This window comes from Ictidomys tridecemlineatus, chromosome 10, assembly GCF_052094955.1.
Source record: "Ictidomys tridecemlineatus isolate mIctTri1 chromosome 10, mIctTri1.hap1, whole genome shotgun sequence".
NCBI classification, from domain to species: Eukaryota; Metazoa; Chordata; class Mammalia; order Rodentia; family Sciuridae; genus Ictidomys; species Ictidomys tridecemlineatus.
This window is the reverse complement of record NC_135486.1, coordinates 144,826,869-144,845,312: the sequence shown is the minus strand read 5'-3', so window position 1 is coordinate 144,845,312 and position 18,444 is coordinate 144,826,869. Positions and strand designations below refer to the sequence as shown.

Below are 18,444 nucleotides of genomic sequence, written 5' to 3'. Positions count from 1 at the left end.
GATCTCCCTTTCCTAAACTCGGGGCTTGCTTGAAAGCCCAGTTGTGTCTCCACGCGCTGATACCGTGACCATGATGAAAAACCCTCACCAAGTCCCTCCCCAGCAAGAACCTGGCTTTACTAATGAGCTTCATTTTGCATGCGGAAGATGCCCTGGGTAAGAATGAGACCAGGAGGTTGGATACCTGGGCCTTCCAGATGGTTCTGCCCTGGGGCTGAGTCCTCTGTGCATCCTTGGAAAAGTCCTCACCTTCTCTGGGCTTCTCTGTCCGCATATGGAAGGTGACACCTGCCCCACACCCTCTTCTGGGTGTAACAGTGACTTGCAGCTGTAACCCTGGCCGGGTCCTATGGTCAGAATTCAGCCTAGAGAGGTTTTCTTTACCCTTTTTCTTCAAGGCATGTGAGTGCCTCTCGGAACGCGCGCTTTCTACCCCTCTGTGCTGGGAACCGTGGCTCGGGTCCTCTGAGCAGTTACTCCTTTCTGGCCAATCGCTGCCGGCATCTAACTTCAAATCCAGATCTAGCCCACCTTTGCAATTATGCCAAGAGGAAAGCTGAGACCCAGGGAGGATGCCTCACCCAGCTGGGAGGGAGGTTTTCAGGCTGGTGTGCACCGGGGGCTGGTGTGCACCGGGGGCTGGTGTGCACCGGGGGCTGGGGTGCACCGGGGGCTGGGGCGGAGGAACGGGAGGGGGCGCTCAGAAGGGGCGTTGCTGACATGGACTAGAGCAGCCAGGTTCCCGGATGTGGGGGGGGGGCTCCGCGGGCTGGAGAAGCAGAGGTTCCCGGGACAGGAGACCTCTGGGCTATAAGAGCCCAACCTAAGGTCTCCTTGGTGCCGGGCAGGTACCCTGAGCTCTCTGCGCCTCGGTGGCCGCAGACGTGAAGTGGGGCCACCCAGGAACCTGCCTCACGGGAGCGCGCCCCGCTTCCCGGCGAGGCCAAGACGCGAACTGCACACTGACCCTGGTTCTGCGCCTGGAGCTCAAGATGTGCCCGAAAAGTGCTGCTGTTGCCATGAGGGTTTTTTGTTGGTTTGTTTGCACCTGGGCTCTGGGTGGACCAGGGCACCTTGGGGCTCAGGGCCACCTCGTCTCACCCAGGTTCATCCGGAAACAAGGCCTGGACCGGCTCTTCCTGGAGTGCGACGCGCACATGTGGCGCCTGGGGGATCGCAGGATCCCCGAGGGCATCTCGGTGGACGGCGGCTCCGATTGGTTCCTGCTGAACCGGAAGTTTGTGGAGTACGTGACGTTCTCCACGGACGATCTGGTGACCAAGATGAAACAGTTCTATGCCTACACGCTGCTTCCCGCGGAGGTGAGCGCAGGAAAACTTCCCCGGGGTTGGGGGGGGGATGGGGGCTCTAGCCACGGGCTGCAGTGCTGGTCCCCAAACTGAGCCGAGGACGGGGAGCCGCACCAACCCTGGGGCCCTTGCAGTGGCAGAGCCTCCGGTCACACCTCCAATTTGCACCAAGGCTATAGGAATGGGACGCTCGGGGTCTCCACCATCCTGCATGTGCCTCTGCAAAAGGTAGAAAATGGAGCGCTCGCTGGGCATTTGGCCCCTATGGAGTATAAAAACATCCCAATGTACTGATTTTGTTAGAACAAGGCACTTTTCTGCTGTTTTCCAGAAAATGTTGTGAAAAAAATTACAAATCTCTGATATCTACCAGATTAATCCCCCGCACCCCATGTTGGGCAGTGCATAACCTGTACAACTGGGTAGCCTCGACCTTTCAGGACATACCCACATTGACTTCGGAGTGACCTCTGCAGTCACCAGTGCAGTAGTAACCACCTTTTTGACACCCAAGAATTCCTTTTCTTCTTTGAATATAGCTCTGTCACTCCCCGATAGAAAATAGTGTCGGCTTCATTGGTCAGATCTCAGAAATACAAGAGATCCCAGGGTCGGCCAGCCAGGGACCCCTATACTAGCCCCTGTGGCCACCTGCCTAGGGCTCAGCATTTCCCCATTAGGGGTATCTGAACAGCCCCAGGATCCTGAAACCTCTTTTCAGACTTCAGGGGGCAGGAAGCCCTGCGGTGTAAACTTGCGGAGCCCAGACCCTCCGGACATGGGTGGGATCCAGTTCAGGAGTACTGTCACTCTCAGGCCATCAGCCTTGTAGATCTGGGCTCCGGTTGGGGGCAGGGCCAGTGTCCAGCTCCAGGGAGGGCTGACTGCCCATGTCCCTCCACAGAGACCATGAGCTTGTCGTCACTGGGCCACCCATGACGTGTTAAGTCGTCAGCTTTTAATCCTATTTCAGTGAAAAGCACCTTTTCTCCCCACTCCGGCCACCTCTTCATCCATTATCTTGCAGGGAGTTTTAAAAGGTCCCAGGGCAATGGGCAGTTGGTCCTCCGCCCAGGCTTGATGGAGGACAGGTGTCTCTGTGGGCTTCTAGAGGAGCCAAGCTTAAAGCCAGGTTCTCGGGTGTGTCCTTCCGCATCAAAGGACGGCCACCTACCCGCTTGGAAGAGATCCTCCCAGAGCTCGGGTGGCCTCCACCAGCTGCCGGGAGTGGGGGGGTGGCCCTCACTGCCCCCACGCAGGGCACCCCTCCTCTTCCATTCCTGCGTCTCAGCTGCGCCCTCCCTTCTCCTAGACACCTCCTGGGGACTGGCTGAGAAGAAGTCTGCAGGCTGTGCCCATACGTTTGTGACAGGCAGACACAGATGGCCCCACGGCTTCCCTTAGGGACCAGAGAGCCGGGGAGTGCGTTCTGGTAGCTGCGATGGTTACAAAGAGAGTGGAAATGGGAACTGTCCCTTTGTCTCGGGCTGAAATTCCAGCGCACATGTCCTTGGTACCGAGCTATCTCAGACCTGAAGCCTGTCGCTTTCAAATCCGGCCCTTTAAACAGTAAGAGCCCCTCTTGGCTCAAATTTCCCTGAAAATTGTCCCCGTTCTGGCCTTTGCCCTTCCCTGTCGGCTGAGCTCGCTGCAGGTACCTGGGGCGGTGGGCTGTCTTGAAATCAGGTGGAGCCCTGGGGGAGACAGCGCTGGGGCGGGGGGACACTTCTAGGTAGAATCCAGCCACCGAGTTGACAGGCCTGGCAGCTGTCCCCAAGACTCTCCAGGAGCGCTCCTTGCTGCTGGAGGGCCTCGCGGGCCACGTGGGGGAGGCCGGGAGGGCTGAGCTGGGCTCCTGTCTCCCCACAGTCCTTCTTCCACACGGTCCTGGAGAACAGCCCCCACTGCGACACCATGGTGGACAACAACCTGCGGGTCACCAACTGGAACCGCAAGCTGGGCTGCAAGTGCCAGTACAAGCACATTGTGGACTGGTGCGGCTGCTCCCCCAACGACTTCAAGCCCCAGGACTTCCACCGCTTCCAGGTGAGCCCCGCCCAGACCTCAGGCCCCGCCCACCAGGACCTCCAGGCCTCCAAGGAGCCCGAGGCCGCCCCACCCCTCCATGCCCTGCCTCGGGACTGATGGTCACAGCAGCCCCGTCAAGAAAAGAGCCAGCACTAACTGAGCACTTACTGCATACACTCGGGGGCTGGTCTAACCATTCTGATGAATCCACTCATTAAACCCCCGCAAAACACATGACAGGGTTTCCTGTTATAGACAAACTGAGGCACAGAAACGTTCAAGGTCAGACAGCCCACGGTATCTGTCCCCAGGGGCCATTCTCGTCCTCTTGTCTGCACTACCTTTCGGGCACAATGCCCTGGAAGGTTATTAAAAACGTTATCTCTGAACAGGAACTTGAACTTAGAGAGGGCCGAGGTTTAAGGCAGGCTTGACACTGTGCCTGGATCCTTCTGCGTTGTACCCTGGGGGTGTTTAGCAGCCGTCCCTGGCCTCCTCCACACACTAGATGTACCTTCCAGCCGTGACAGTCCCCAAATGCCCCCAAACATTGCCACATGTCCCCCGGAGCCAAACTTGCCCCTGCTTGAGAACCGCCACTCTCCACCGAGATCCAGAAACGTGTGTCTCTGTTGCATTACACTTTGGAAAAATCCGATGCGCGGCCAGGTTTGGAAACCACCCTGTTCCGTGAACTTGAAGGTAGAAATGTCATTACCTTCACAGCTGTCTCCGCGCAGCCCAGCAATTTACAGTTCTGGGGACGGCAGAGGCAGGAGCGAGGTCACTGCTCTTCTGCTTGCTATGAGCCTGGGGGAGGGCTCCTCAGCTCCACTCCTGCCCAGGGGAAGCTCTTCCCATCCCTGGTGTGGCTGGGAAGTGTGGCCGGGAAGTGTGGCCAGGAAGTGTGGCAGGGAAGGGTGGCAGGAAGTGTGGCTGGGAAGGGATGGGGCTCTGCAATTTCTTCCTCCCCTCCTTCCCCTGACCACAGCTAGGCCCAAGCTGCAGCCTGCACAAACTGAGCACCATGAAATGTTCAACCAAACCAGACCAAGGTCCCTAGAGCCACCCCGTGGTGATGGCTTGGGGCTTCCCAAACTGCCAACTTGGAGGGACCACGGGGACAATTGGTAGAAGAGAGCCAGGCTGTAACCCCGCCAAGGTGTCCCTGCTGAAGCGTCCAGGGGAGGACATGCCCTGCCCGCCTGGTTCTTTAGAGCAGGGCCGCGGCCCTCGGGCACTGCTATCCCCAGCAGCTCAGAATGCAGAAGCTCCCGAGGACCAGCGGGGACCCCTGGAAAGGTCCTTGTGACCCGGGTGCTCTCATGTGGATCTGCCTGTGCCAGGGATGTCCTCAAACCCTGGTTAATTAGGCCGGAACCCGGATGATGTCCTGACTCTGCCCTGTCCGTGCAGAAAGGACCTGCCACTGCCCCGGCTGCAGAGAGCCATCACCATCTGAGAAAGTGGCCTGTGGCTCGGCTCCCCCAGCCCCCGCGTCCGGGGCCACGGGGGTCCCTGATGGAGCCTGGCTACCTTAGCGAGCACCCCAGCTCTGTCCTTCCCCGTCAACAAAGATCCACCGTAGAACCCAGGACCGCTGCCTGGGAGGAACTCGGAGCTCTTGTTCAAAGAGGACGATAAATATAGAAACGTGCCCTTTCCCGAGAGCAGGCTGTGGCCAGAGAATGGCAGGAGGAGAAAGAAGCCTGTCCAGCCGCTAAGACTGGTCTTCGCCCTCCAGAAAATGAGGACTGACGGCCCCCGGGGAGACAGGCCCCAGTTGCAAGCGGAAGTGGTCATGATAGTCACGTAGCCAGAGCAGCCAACGGCCTGGCTGATAACCCATGTGGCTGTACCCATTTTAAGGATGAGGAAGCCGGGGGCAGGGGGAGTTGGGGGAGTCACCAGTTGACTCAATCAGCTCGATCGTAGAGTGACGGGGTTCTGGAGATACTGGACCTGGGGACAAGCCAGGGATTCCAGGCCGTGACATCAATGCAGCGCCTGCCTGTAGGACGTGCTTACTGGTCACTGTGGTCATTATTGTTACTATTCGTGCACAGCCGTGCTAGACCCAAAGTTAGGTCCTCGAGGGACAGGGCTATTTTTTATTTGCTTCTGCAGCCCTAGTCAGCCAACTGCCCCCCCCCCCCCAGCTCTGGCCAAGAAGTTTCCCTGGCTCACAGCCACACCCATGATCTACAGCTTTGCCCCTGGCTGTCTCTATGCTGCAAAGGCAGAGTGAGCGTTCTCAAAGCTGTGTGCATTTACTCTCTGACCCTTTCTTGAAAATGTTTGCCCATCTCGGCCCTAGACGGGTATCGAGGCTGGCTTGCGACTTCCCAAACTGCCAACTTGGAGGGACCATGGGGACAATTGATAGAAGAGAGCCAGGCTGTAACCCAGCCAAGGTGTCCCTGCATCTTTTTAACCCTGGACCCTGCATCTTCTACTGATGTGCTGTGTGTCCTGGGATAGAGTCCCTGCCCCTCTCTGGGCCTCTTTCATCCAGGGCTCAGTTTACATCAGTGGCCCTCACCCCTCAACCCCGCGTCAACATCGCCAAGGAGCTTTTCTTTTGGATACATAAAAATAACAGTCTCTCAGCCCCACTCCTGAAGGTCCTGATCCACGACTCTGGAGCGTGCCTTGTGAGTCTGCGAGCCAGTCCAAGTGCCAGGGAGGCACTAGGGAGTGGTGGGGCCTGCGGCAGGCTGAGGAGCCCCATGTCCATTCAGCGCTCGATGGTTGCTCCCATGTAGGATGTGGGCCTGAGGCTGCGGGTCTATTGCTGTTTTCTGTTTCCATGAATCTCGCCTTTTTAAACGCTGCCAGCTAATTCAATTTTAAAATGTTCTGTTGGGCAACCGAAATACATCTGCAGGCTGTATTTGCCCTGGACGACTGGTCTGTGACCTCAGCTAAATGATTTCTGAGCTCCAGCCCAGCCAGAAACACCCAGGATTGAATTTATTTAACAGTCACTGAAACCATACATACTAAGTGTCCGTCATTGCTTTGCCCGTATTAACCCACTCATTCAGGGGTGCACATCCTCCTTCTTTTTCAAACTTTACTTTATGATGATTGCTCAGTCATTAATTAGACAGATGAATGGGTTTCAAGGTGACCGGTCCATAATGCATGTCCCTCATAACCCCCTGGCCCTCCCCTCCCCCACTCCCCCACGCCCCTTCTTTATCCCTAGTAGTTGATCTTGTCTTTTCTAGTGGCACCTTTTCGTTTCCACATACGAGAGAGAAAACACGCGGCACTTAACCTTTCTCTGTCTGACTGATTTTATTCAACATGTTGGCCTCTGGTTCCATCCATTTTTGTGCAAATGACATTTGCATTAACATGATTAATCGTCAAATAAAATTCTATTGTGTCTATATACATTTTTTTTTTTTTTACCCATTCATCTGTTGATGGGCATCTAGGCTGAGCCATACCTTGGCCGTTGGGAGAGTGACACAGTAAACAGTATACAGGTGTCTCTTGCTTACCAACTTCCTTTCCTTCAGGAGTGTCCCCAGAAGGAGCTCCAATTGTAGATCTGTTTTTCGATTTTTCATAGATGTTTTACCCCCCATCACCTGTGTGACTTTTTTTGCAGGGAAGTGCTACTTTTCCCGCACATCTTCCTCGGGCCTTTGTTATTTGCTGGTCTGGGTTTTTGTCTTGATAGTAGCCCTTTGGCCTGGGGTGAGATGGCATCTCCGGGAAGTTTTAATCAGCATTTCCCTGAGGGCTGCGGGTGTTGAGAGTGTTCTCCTGTATGTATTGGCCATTTGTATTTCCGCTTTAGCGTCCCTTCAGATCGGCTGCCCAGTTATTGACTGGCTGCTTTGTTCCCTTGTTATCTTTGGGGGGTTATTTGTATACCCTGGATGTTCATCCTCTGTCCGATGAATGGCTGGCAAAGATTTCTCTCCCTTTCCGGATCTGAATCTTCTCTCTGTTGACTGCTTCCTTCGCTGGGCGCAAGCCTTATAATTCGAGGTAATCCCATTTGTCGATTTTCGCTCCTGTTGCCTGAGCTGTTGGAGTCCTGTGCAGGAAATCGTCGCTGTGCCGATGTCTTGAAGCGTTCCCCTGTTTTGCTCCGGGTGGTTTCGGCTCCTCAGGTCTTGCAGGAAGCTCTTTGATCTGTTTGGAGGTGGTTTGTGTGCAGGGTGCACGAGAGAGAGCGATCCTCGTTTGCGTCTTCTCTACCTGGATGGCTTGGCCCAGCCCCTCTCACGCTCCATTCTGACCCATGTTCCAGAGAGGCCATGCCGTGTCAGAGCTGGGGCCTGGGCCAGCCCTGCTCCTGACCGCGGGGTGCAGCCTGAGGTCCCCGCAGTCGCGGGCTGATGCGGTTTTCTCCCTTCCTCTCCGAGCGCAGCAGACGGCGCGGCCCACCTTCTTCGCGCGCAAGTTCGAGGCGGTGGTGAACCAGGAGATCATCGGGCAGCTGGACTACTACCTGTACGGGAACTACCCGGCGGGCACCCCGGGCCTGCGCGCCTACTGGGAGAACGTGTACGAGGAGCCCGACGGCGTGCACAGCCTGAGCGACGTGGCGCTGTCGCTGTACCACGCCTTCGCCCGCCTGGGGCTGCGCAGGGCCGAGGGCTCGCTGCACACGGACGGCGAGAACAGCTGCCGGTGAGTGGCCGGCGGCGCTGGGGGGCTGGGGTGGCTGGGTCTGGGGGTGCCCGAGGTTGGTGGGGGTACTGGGGGGTGGGAGTGGAAGCCCCAAGCTGCAGATCGGGGTACCCCCTCTTCCAGGGCTGCACCCGCACCCCGCACTTGGTCTCTTCCTGTGTCCCCCAGTGATGTCGCAGCCTGGGGGGCTTCCAGCTGAGCCGAGGTCACCCTCCCTGCTTGACTCTCCTCTTTGTCAGGATGCTGGTCTAAGTTGACTGTGGGTGGCCTTGGGTCCTCTCCTCCATGTATCTTAGAGGGAGGCTTTATGTCCACATTGTGTTCGTCTTGAATGGAAGGTCACCGTGACAAAGTACAAATTTTTTTTTTGTACTTTTCATGATGGAAAGTGTGGGACATGCGCAAAATAGGAGAGTGGGACCCCGTGCTCCCCTCCGCCAGCCCAGCGCGTAACCAACCAGCTCCACAGCCTGAAGGCACCTGAGCCTCCTTGTCGCCTCCTCCCAGAGGAGTTTGAAGCAAACCTCCGACGTCCTTTCGTTTCAGCCTCAAATGTTCAAATATCTGTCCCAGTCTCCAATCGCTCTCCTTCCCTTGTTCCCCTCCTCCCCCTGCCTCCTTTGAACAGCGTAGCAACAACAAAAATGCATACTGAGCCTCCATCCCTTGTCTCCGCTCCTTCCTCTTTGCCCCGCCCTCCCCTTTTCTCAGGGAGGGTGGAAAGGGACTATTCTGTCCCCTAAACCCTGTCAGTACACACAGGGTTCCTGCCTGCTTCTGTGCAGAGCCAGCCCGGTTTCTGCCAACCTGCCAGCATTTCCATTCCCTCCTTATTTCTCTGAGCCTTCCCTTTCCTTTCTGTCTCCCTGTGGGGTTTGGTTTAAAGGGAGACCGGCATGGGTTAGGAGCCCAGGACCTGCACTGTGAACTCACCTTTATTTACTAGCTGTTGACCTCAGGCAAGTCATGAACCTCTCTGACCCTCAGTGTCTTCTTCTGTACAATGAGAATCATCATCATCATTCCCCAGATGGTATTGTGACGTTTAAAGTAGAAAATGATTGAAAACCCACCTCACGAGCGACAGCATATTGTCTTAGGTCGACAGGTTCACATACGAGATGCTCACTCCTGTTCCTGGCTGCTGTTCTAGGTGCCCTTATGTCAAGCAGTGGAAATTGGTCAGCCTGACCCTGCTGTGTGGTGTGCGGTGGTCACTGGCTACATGAGCCACTCACGGCTGACCCAGTGACCTCGCTGTCACTGCATTGCCGACTTTTGCCCAGTCATCAGGGCCACCCAGGTACCACCTCCCCTGGGAAGCTTCTAGAAGGCCTTCGGATGATAGCCCCACCCCCCATGTCTCTGGAGCAGCAAGTTCGGGGACTTTACTTCCAACGTCCCCGTTGTGTGTGGCTGCAGTGCCACAGCGCCCTGGCTCAAGGTCATGGAGACCGTGACTTCCCCTCCAGCAAGCCTGGCGCAGAGTCTACATCCCTGAGCCACAGAATCGATCCCTGGTGCCCGGTGCTGTGGGCACCCCTGGGAGCCGAGAGCCACCCAGGAGCAGTTTCAACCAGGAGCTTCCTAGAATGTACAAGATAAGCGCCCGACGGGACATTGCAGAAGACACCCCGATTTATTGAGCCTCGTTGAGATGTCTACCCGGTGCGCGTTCTGGGATGAAGGGAGCCACCGAGCTGCCTCGGGCCTGGAATCCTTCGGCTTCTACCTCATTTTTTATTCTGATGGGACCTCTGTGCCCCGCGGTGGGCAAAGCCCTGTGTTTAGGAAGAGGAGCCTGCGTATGAGTCAGGACAAAAGACCCTCATCCCCGGGGGGGAAAAGGAGGTCAGATCACTACCCCGGGAAACAGTGCGCTAAACCCATCCTCCTGCATCCTTCCGGGCATCGGTGCACCTTGGGCGTGTCCAGTCCGGGCGTGGCCTTCACAGAGTGAGGCCTTTGGTTTTATTCTCATTTTAACGTCACGCACGTGCCCTGCAGACCCTGCGGGAATGTGTGAACTGGCAGATTCAAACAGTAAGAGAAGAAGAAAATAAAGACACTCACGACCCACCCCCAGGAATCAGCATGTCGGCTTTTATGACACATCCTCAACTCATGCCCTCCAGGGGGACAGGCAGGCAGCCCGGCCCGTCAGTGTGGCCCCCGCAGGGCAGGCTGACCCACCAACCTCCCGCACCTGGGCTCCATCCAGTCCGCTGCCACGCAGAGTTGGAGCTGCGAAGCCGTCTCCTGAATTTTTAAAGGGGAAATCAGAAATCCAGATTTTTATGTCACTCTCCTAATTAAATAAGGGGAATAAAATACCTTGGGCCAAACGCATGCGTCTGTGGTATCCTACGGGCTATTGCATTGCCTCTTGATTTTGATTCTTCTCTTAGAAAACTGACCTTTTTAATTACCTAAGTACCAAATACGGGAAGAGGAGGCCCCGCAGAGCTTTGTGCTCTGTTTCAGGTTACCTGTTCCCTAGAGGTACCTCAGAAGGTTCTAGAGAAACCTTTCTAGGTCTCACCACGGGCCAGGCTCGGGGTTAGGCACCGGCTCCCACAGACCAGGCCCCTGAGCTAAACCCTTCACATTCCAGTCGAAGACAGACAGGTCCTGAGCACCAGCAAATGGGAGCAAATCAATTAGAATAAACCCTGCAGGAGGAGCCGGAGGTAGCTCAGCGGTAGAGCACTTTCCTGGCATATGCAAATCTCTGAGTTCCATCCTGCAAAACACACATAAATAGAAATAAATCGCTGTTCCGCCAAGAATGAAAACAGTCATGAGACAGTGATGAGTTAGTGACTTAGGGTTCTGCAGACAAGGACGATCTCTCCATCATGTAAGACAGAGCCAGCAGGAGAGCATCCCCAGCAGACAGAATATCCTATGCAAAGGCCCCGAGGCAGAAAGGAACTTCTGTTCAAGAATTCAAAATAAGCTGCCAGTGGCTCAAAGGTGGTGGATTTGGAGCAGAGGGAAGGAAACCAAGGCTAGAGAAAGAGGCAGGGCTTCACAGTCCAGGTAAGAAGTTTGGCGAGGAGAGACAAGAGGGTTCCATGGTAGAAAGAAGGGGAGGGAGGAGTGGGAGAGCCGCCTAGGTGTGTAGGGAACCCGACCTTGATGGTTCTCTTGGCCTTGATCAGCGCTCAACACGGGCGACCGCTCTCTTCTGCAAACACTTCCTTCTTTTGACCCCGGCCCCCCACCTTCCAGAGCAAACTCTGACCGTGCACGTTCGTGGATCAAACAGCAGCCACGTGAACAAGTGGTCCGTGTTCTGCAGTGATAAGCATTTCCTGGAGCTCTGGTCTGTGGGTCAGCCTGGCAGATTCCCTGATGGGGGCTGGACAGCACACTCCCGCGTCCTCAGTCGGCTCCGGGTCCGTACGGCGGCTCCGTGGCTCTTGGCTGGGAATCGCTGGCTGATGGACCCAGGCCAGCCTCGGCTGGGACGCCCGCAGTGGCTGCGTTCCCACGTCCCGCCCTCCAGCAGGCTAGCTCAGGCGCGCTCTCGCGGTGGTCACTCGAGAGCAAAGAAGCACAGGAGACTTCGGGAGGCCTGGCTGGGGCAGGCCGGCCCCCCACCACTACCACCTGCCAAAGCAAACTCCAGAGGTGGGAAAACGACCTGTCTCTCCCCTGGTGCAAGGAAGCCAGCAAAGTCACCTGGATACAAGAGGCTGAGGGGCCTTTGGGACATTGGTGCAGGTGACCACAGACTTCCAGGACTCCCTCTATGCCACCCATGACGGAGTCAGAGCCACAGTGGCTGTTTACATTGAAATCACATCAAATTAGGCAGGTGCAGTGGTGCACGCCTGTCATCCCAGCAGCTCGGGAGGCTGAGGCAGGAGGATGGCAAGTTCCAAGCCAGCCTCTGCAACAGCGAGGCACCAAGCAACTCAGTGAGACCCTGTCTCTGAATAAAATACAAACTAGGGCTGGGGATGGGGCTCAGTGGTTGAGTGCCCCTGAGTTCAATCCCTGGTACCCCCCCCCTCAAAAAAAATTCATATAAAATTAAAAATGCATGTCCTCAGTGACAGCTAGCCCCATTTCCAGTGCTCGGTCATTACACGTGGCCAGCGGCTACCATCCTGGACAGAACAGATATAAGCTATTTCCATCCTCTTAGAAGCTCCTGCCTGGACTTGGCTGCAGCCTTCCCCTTCCGGCATCCGCACCTGAAGCTGGCAGGAGCCGTGAACACCCAGCGTCCCAAGGCACGCAGGCGGCTTGTGCAAACCCAGAGGCATCCCAGGAACAAGGCAGTGATTTCGGGAGCGGCATCCATACGGGAAGGCGCCCCCCCCCCCCCCCCGCAGCCATCATTGGACATAAAGACTTAAAACTCCAGATCGGAACCCGAGGGAAGCCTGCATTTAGCCGAGCGGGGACAGTGATTTGTGGACTGCTATTATTAAGAAGCCACCAGCATCCTCCTCGTGACGTGCAATTTAAACACTGCAGGAGCTTTATTCTGTCCAAGTAGGAGGGAAGAACCCGAGCGTGCCCGGTCTCTGCTCCCTGCTCCCTCCCATACTCTGGGCATCTCTGCTTAGTAGCTTCCCTGACCCCTCCAGCCAGCGGGCCTCAGCGGATCAAAGATGTGTGTTTTTAAACAAGCTACTTCTGCAAGCTTGTGTATGCATTTGCGTGCATATGAGTCTCAGAGTGGCAATAATTTTTAAAGAAGCAGCACAGCATCAGAGGCAAGGAACAATGAGGGTATAAATTGGTATTTCTGATAAAGTCAGACCTTACAGAGACCCTTGAGATGGAGAGGGGGGGGTTCCAAAACATGATTTTTTTTTTTTTGGCTCAAGAATGACGAATGCAGCTTTATTTAGAATAGAAAAAAAAATTTATGGCTCATCAATGGGGACTGACTCTAATATATGTGCTCCACCCAGTGAAAACCTTTGCATCACACGACACACGTACACATTCTTGTTTTCAGAGACTTTAAAAAAAAAAAAGAAAGAAAGAAAGAAAAGAAAAAAATATGCTCAGGAAATCCTGTGGAGCCAAAGCAGGATACAGCCAGTGTGTACATTACGATCTCCATGATGCAATATTTATGCAAATATATGCATAGGAGAGTGGGCTGCAGGGAAATGCATGAGGAGTCGTGTTTGCACACCATTGCCGCTCCCAGCCCCAGCACCGAGGACTCAGTAAATATCGGAATCGACGTTATTTATGGGAAGAGGCATCAAAAGTAGTAATTTTATTTTCTTGATTTGACTTCCCTGTAGTCAGCACGTTTCACATTTATAACTCAGCAAAAAAGTTATTCATAGTCACTGAGCTCATAGCTGCACAGGGAGCAGCTTCCAGACTGGCGCAAAGAACCCGCCAAGTGCTGGGTAAATGGGGTCTATTTCAGGAACAGGCTCGCGGGGCGCTGGGGGTGGGGACGATGCCACACGCCTCCGGCCCTGGCCCACGATCGCCTGTGTTTTCAGGTACTACCCGATGGGCCACCCAGCGTCTGTCCACCTCTACTTCCTCGCTGACCGCTTCCAGGGCTTTCTGGTCAAGCACCACGCTACCAATCTGGCCGTGAGCAAACTCGAGACCCTAGAGACGTGGGTGATGCCAAAGAAAGTCTTCAAGATCGCAAGCCCCCCCAGCGACTTCGGGAGGCTGCAGTTCTCTGAGGTAAGAGGCCAGACGCGGTCACCCTGGGGGTTTGGCAGTTCCCCCGCTGGCCGGGAGCTCTGCCCCATTTGGATGCTTGCAGCGGGAGAGGGAGGACCTTGCAGACCCTAGAGATGAGCTCACATCTGTGGGACTGTGCAGCCCCGGACACTAGAGCCAGGGACTGTTTCGTCCTAGCCAGGGACTCCTTCTAAACCTGTGTTCATAGGACGCCCGTGACAACCCAGCTTCCTAAGGACACAGTCTCATGAACGCCATCTTACAGACGGGGAATTAAGGCAGATGGAGAGCCAGTGGTTTTCTGGATCAGAGCTAGGAAGTGGAAGTTGATCCCAGGTCTCTGGCCACAGACACTGTGTTTAATTGTGTTTATGCCACCCCAGGTCCTAGCATAGGAATGACTGCAAGTGCGCACTAGATCAGTCTTTGGCTACAGTAGTGGATGGGTGGGTGGGTGGATGGATGGATGGATGGATGGGTGAAAGGATGAATGGATGGATGGGTGGGTGGGTGGATGGATGAGTAGATGGATAGATGAGTAGATGGATAGATGGATGGGTGGGTGAAAGGATGAATGGATGGATGGGTGGGTGGGTGGATGGATGGATGGATGGGCAGGTGGGAGGATGGATGGATGGATGGATGGGCAGGTGGGAGGATGGATGGATGAGGTGTATGGATGGATGGATAGATGGGTGGATGGATGGATGAGTGCATGGATGGTGGATGGATGGATGGATAGATGGGGATGGATGGATGGATGGATGGATGGGTGGAAGGATGAATGATGCCGGTGGGTGGATGGATTGATGAATAATGGATGGTGGATGGTAGATGGTAAATGGATAGATGGATGCATGAATGAGTAGATGGATGGTGGATGGATGGATGGATGGGTGGAAGGATGAATGATGATGGATGAGTGGGTGGATGGATGGATGAATAATGGATGGTGGATGGATGGATGGATAGATAGATGGGGATGGATGGATGGATGGGTGGAAGGATGAATGATGATGGATGAGTGGGTGGATGGATGGATGAATAATGGATGGTGGATGATGAATGGGTAGATGGATGCATGGATGAGTAGATGGATGGTGGATGGATGGATGGATGGTCGAGGCATGGACAGATGGACTCCCCTCCCACAGCAGCATCAGCCTTTAGTTACTTCTCTGGCTGGGGAAGCGGGTTCACCAGCACCACCCTCACCCCCGGCCCTGCCTCCAGGCCCAGAGGGCCCCGTGGGGCCCAGCCTGTTTTCTTGTCCAGCCTTGGCCAGTGCTGCTCTCCTCCCTGCTCACGCTGCTGTGCCTTTGCCACACACACCACACTTGTTCTGGCCTCAGACTTGGCGCAGGCTCATCCCCAGCCTGGAACACAGTCCCGGGGCTTGCCTGGTTTCTTTCTCAGTCATTCCAATCTAGATCCAAACAGTGTCCCCTCAGAATGGCCTCCCTGGCCACCTCCTCGGGCGGCAGTGGCCACATTACCCACCCGCCTCCTCCCTGTGGAACTGTCTGTCTCTTGGTATTTGCCAGGTGACGCTCCTTGTTGATTTATCAGATCATTTATTGATTGTCCACAAGAGAGCCGATCCGCTGCCCTCCTGTTCCCTGCCGCGTCCCCACGTACATCATCTGTAGGAGAGCGCCAGCCACTTACAGATGCCGAATGTGATTTCTGAAGGAATGGGCCAAAGCCCGTGGGTAGCGATGCTGGAAGGGAGGGTGGTGTGACCCTGGGAACCCCAGCGTCCGACATCTGCCCTCCCCAGGTCAGCATGCAGCTCAGGCCGGTGCAGGACCCTGGCCACGGGGTTACTTACGGATGAAGAATCTGAATCTAGAATACGAAGAGCATGTAGGACTGGGATGTGATGGAGGTGGGGTCTCACCTCCTGGTCCTCCCCTAGCCCACCGTGGCCGTGCCTTGCTGTCCCGTCCCCCTCTCGGTATGTCCCCATGTCAATCAGGCACTGGTGACTTTCTTGTTAGGCCCACGTTTTCAACTCAGGCTCCAAATGGATTGGCTGGATTTGAACATAATAAATTACTGGTGAGTCAGGGGGTAATTAAACGCTGCCCCAGTTGGATCCTGGGCTGGGGGCCCACGTGGCCCATTGAAGACATTAACGTCCCATTAAAGAGATGGATGCCTGGCGTCTGGGCTCTCCCTGTTTATCAGCCTGTGGTTGGATGACTAGGTCCCTCCGGCAGTGACAAACGATGTTGGCCACTCCACGGCTAGTGATCTGCAAGGGTTCCCGGGTAGGTCCGGTAGCGTTGGAGAGGAGCCACCAAGATCACGGGCAGAAATAATGGTATGGGACCCATGAAGTCCTAATCTTGAATTTTGAAAGTTTTCTCGTGTTATTTATGTTTTGTTGTATTTTTAAAATTTTTTGTGCACTTCTGGGGATAGAACCTGGGACCTTGCACACGTTCAGTGAGTGCTCCACCCCTGAGCTACAGCCTGGCCCCCTTAGTCTTGCTGATTTTTAACAGCACAGACATAAAATCTCAGAGCCACTCGGAGGGCTGCCGAGAGGCTCCCTGGCAGTAGCGCCGGGGCCTGGCCTGGCGTCCGGGTCTGGCTTGTTGCGGGTGGCCAGTGTCACATTTCTCCAGTCCCTGAGAACCCCGTGCTGTTGGCTTGGAGAAGAGATGCCTAATCTTCCTCCAGGCCACCAGCAGCAGCGTGCTAGACTCCCGAGGGACAGCAGTGAGCCAGAGAGATGAGGCCCCTATTGTCATAAAATGCAGTCTAGTGGGGCAGCCAGCCAGCGAGAGAGAGAATAAAAGAACAGAAGCTGCCCAGCTAATGACAAGTGTCACAGATAAAATAAGACTTCGTTCGTGGGACTGCTGAGGACTTGGGAGGTTGATGGGGATCACCTCCCAGAGGGTGGATCATTCCACAAGGCTCTTCAAAAGAGAAAAATGTAGAGCTGGAATCTGTACAGGAGATTCTCAGACGGGCAGATCTGGAACGGTCCTGGCACAAGACAGAGGGGAAAGAGCAGGTACAAAGGCCCTGAGGTTCCGAAGGAGTGTAGCATACCCCATGGGCAGCCAGGCCAGTGTGGCCAGAGCACAGTGAGGGGGAGAATGGCAGAAGCCAGGCCTCCAGAGGCAACAGGGAAAGGTCCAGATGGGGAGCTTTGGATGGGGATTGGCAGCTGGGGAACAGCATGTTAGGTCTGAACCGGTGTTTAAATTGGGGCAGTTGATGCTTTTGCAGGGAATGGCTGTGGATTTCCACACTGAGGCTCCCTAGATCTCAGAGGTCACGGCAGATGGGACCATAGTGGGCTCCTTCTCAGACTGACCCCGCCCCGCTTCTCAACCTAGGAGCAAGACGCAGAGATTTAGTCAGCCGCTCCCCAACACCTGCGTGCCTTCTCTTGCCTTGGGAACTCAGATTTCAGGCAGCGGCTCATTTCCATTTCTGTGGTGAGCCGGGGACAGTGCTCTCCAGGGTCCCCACAGCCCCTGTCTGGTCACAAATCCTTTTCTCTGTGTGATCTCGTGGTGGTTCTGTGACAGTTCATCCTTCAGTCTGTTGGAAGGTCGGCGTGGAGAGCCTGGGTGCCCGGGGAAGCCCGGTCCTCAGCCCTGTCCATTCAGCATGCGTTCCAGTTCAACATCGAGACATAATGGACAGTGGTATGATTGGTTGATTGAGGATAGGTAGAGAGATAAGAGATAAGGCGACATACACCTGAGATGTGTAGATGGGAAATAGATAATTGATAGGCAGTAGATGGACTGAAGACCGATGACTGACAGGCGGATGGGAGGGTCTCCTGCACTCTGCTGGGCTCTCTCGGGAGCGCTGAGGCCAGCGGTGAGGAGCGCGAAGTCCCGGCCTCCTGCGCGCACTGCAGGGCCCAGAGGCCTCCTCTCACCAGGTGCCTCCCACGGGGAAGAGCTTCTGAGCAGGAGCAGCCCCCGGGCTGCAGTCTGGAGCTGGCCGGATAGGAAGCCTGTGCCTCAGACAGCCCCAGGACCCTGGCCAGAGAGGCCGAGAGCCCTGCACAGCGCCTGGGGAGAGGGCCAGGGAGGAGAGGGGGCGGGGCAGGCCCTGGTGGGGCTTTCTCAAGTCTGGGGGGACGTCCACCCGTGGCCCCGCCCCTCCCCCAGCTCAAGCTTCCCCCTGGTCCACGGAAGCCGGCGGAAAGCTGCCCTGACCCTGCGTGTGCGCCAGCCACCCAGGGGGGGGGGCTCCTGGCTGGAGTGTGCGGGTGAGTGAGTGAAGGGACCTGGCCCCTGAGCGCATCGGGAGAACTGCAGCCCCCGGTGCCACCCTGGCGGCCCCTGCGCTTCTGACCGTGGCACGTCACGTACATCTGAGCTAGAGGACACCGACAGCCCCCCCCCCGCCTTCTGGATTCGGGAACACGGGAGGAATCGATGCCCCCGACGGTCCCTGGTGCCTTAAGCCCTCCGTGTGTACTAGCCGCCCAGCTCCGTGTCCTGGGTGGAGAGTGGACAGTGGCTCCAGGCAAGGCCAAGGAGGACCTCGGTCAGCCCCTGTTGGCACCCGAGCTCTTCTCCAGGAGGGCGCATCCGGGCACACCTCCCCCTCGACCTGCGACCCACGCAGACGCTGGGGTGCTTGCTGGTCCTCTGCCACCAACGTGCCCGCGGGCCGTCGGCGGATAGATCCTCACCAGGGAGATGGACACTTTTTTTTTCCAAGTCAGAAAACCCCTCAATTAAAGTGATCTGAAATAGCCGCGGAGTTCAGGGCTGGCCAT

General features: G+C 55.9%; 1 protein-coding gene across 1 annotated transcript in view; it reads left to right on the top strand.

Moving 5' to 3' along the window:
* Xylt1 (xylosyltransferase 1) overlaps positions 1–18,444 on the top strand; it is a 61,780-nt gene that overhangs the window by 32,532 nt on the left and 10,804 nt on the right. Inside the window, exons 5-8 of the mRNA XM_078024735.1 lie at positions 1,106–1,322; positions 3,180–3,356; positions 7,732–7,994; positions 13,484–13,679. Coding sequence (XP_077880861.1) covers positions 1,106–1,322; positions 3,180–3,356; positions 7,732–7,994; positions 13,484–13,679 — 853 coding nt within the window. The remainder of the gene's footprint in view (positions 1–1,105; positions 1,323–3,179; positions 3,357–7,731; positions 7,995–13,483; positions 13,680–18,444) is intronic.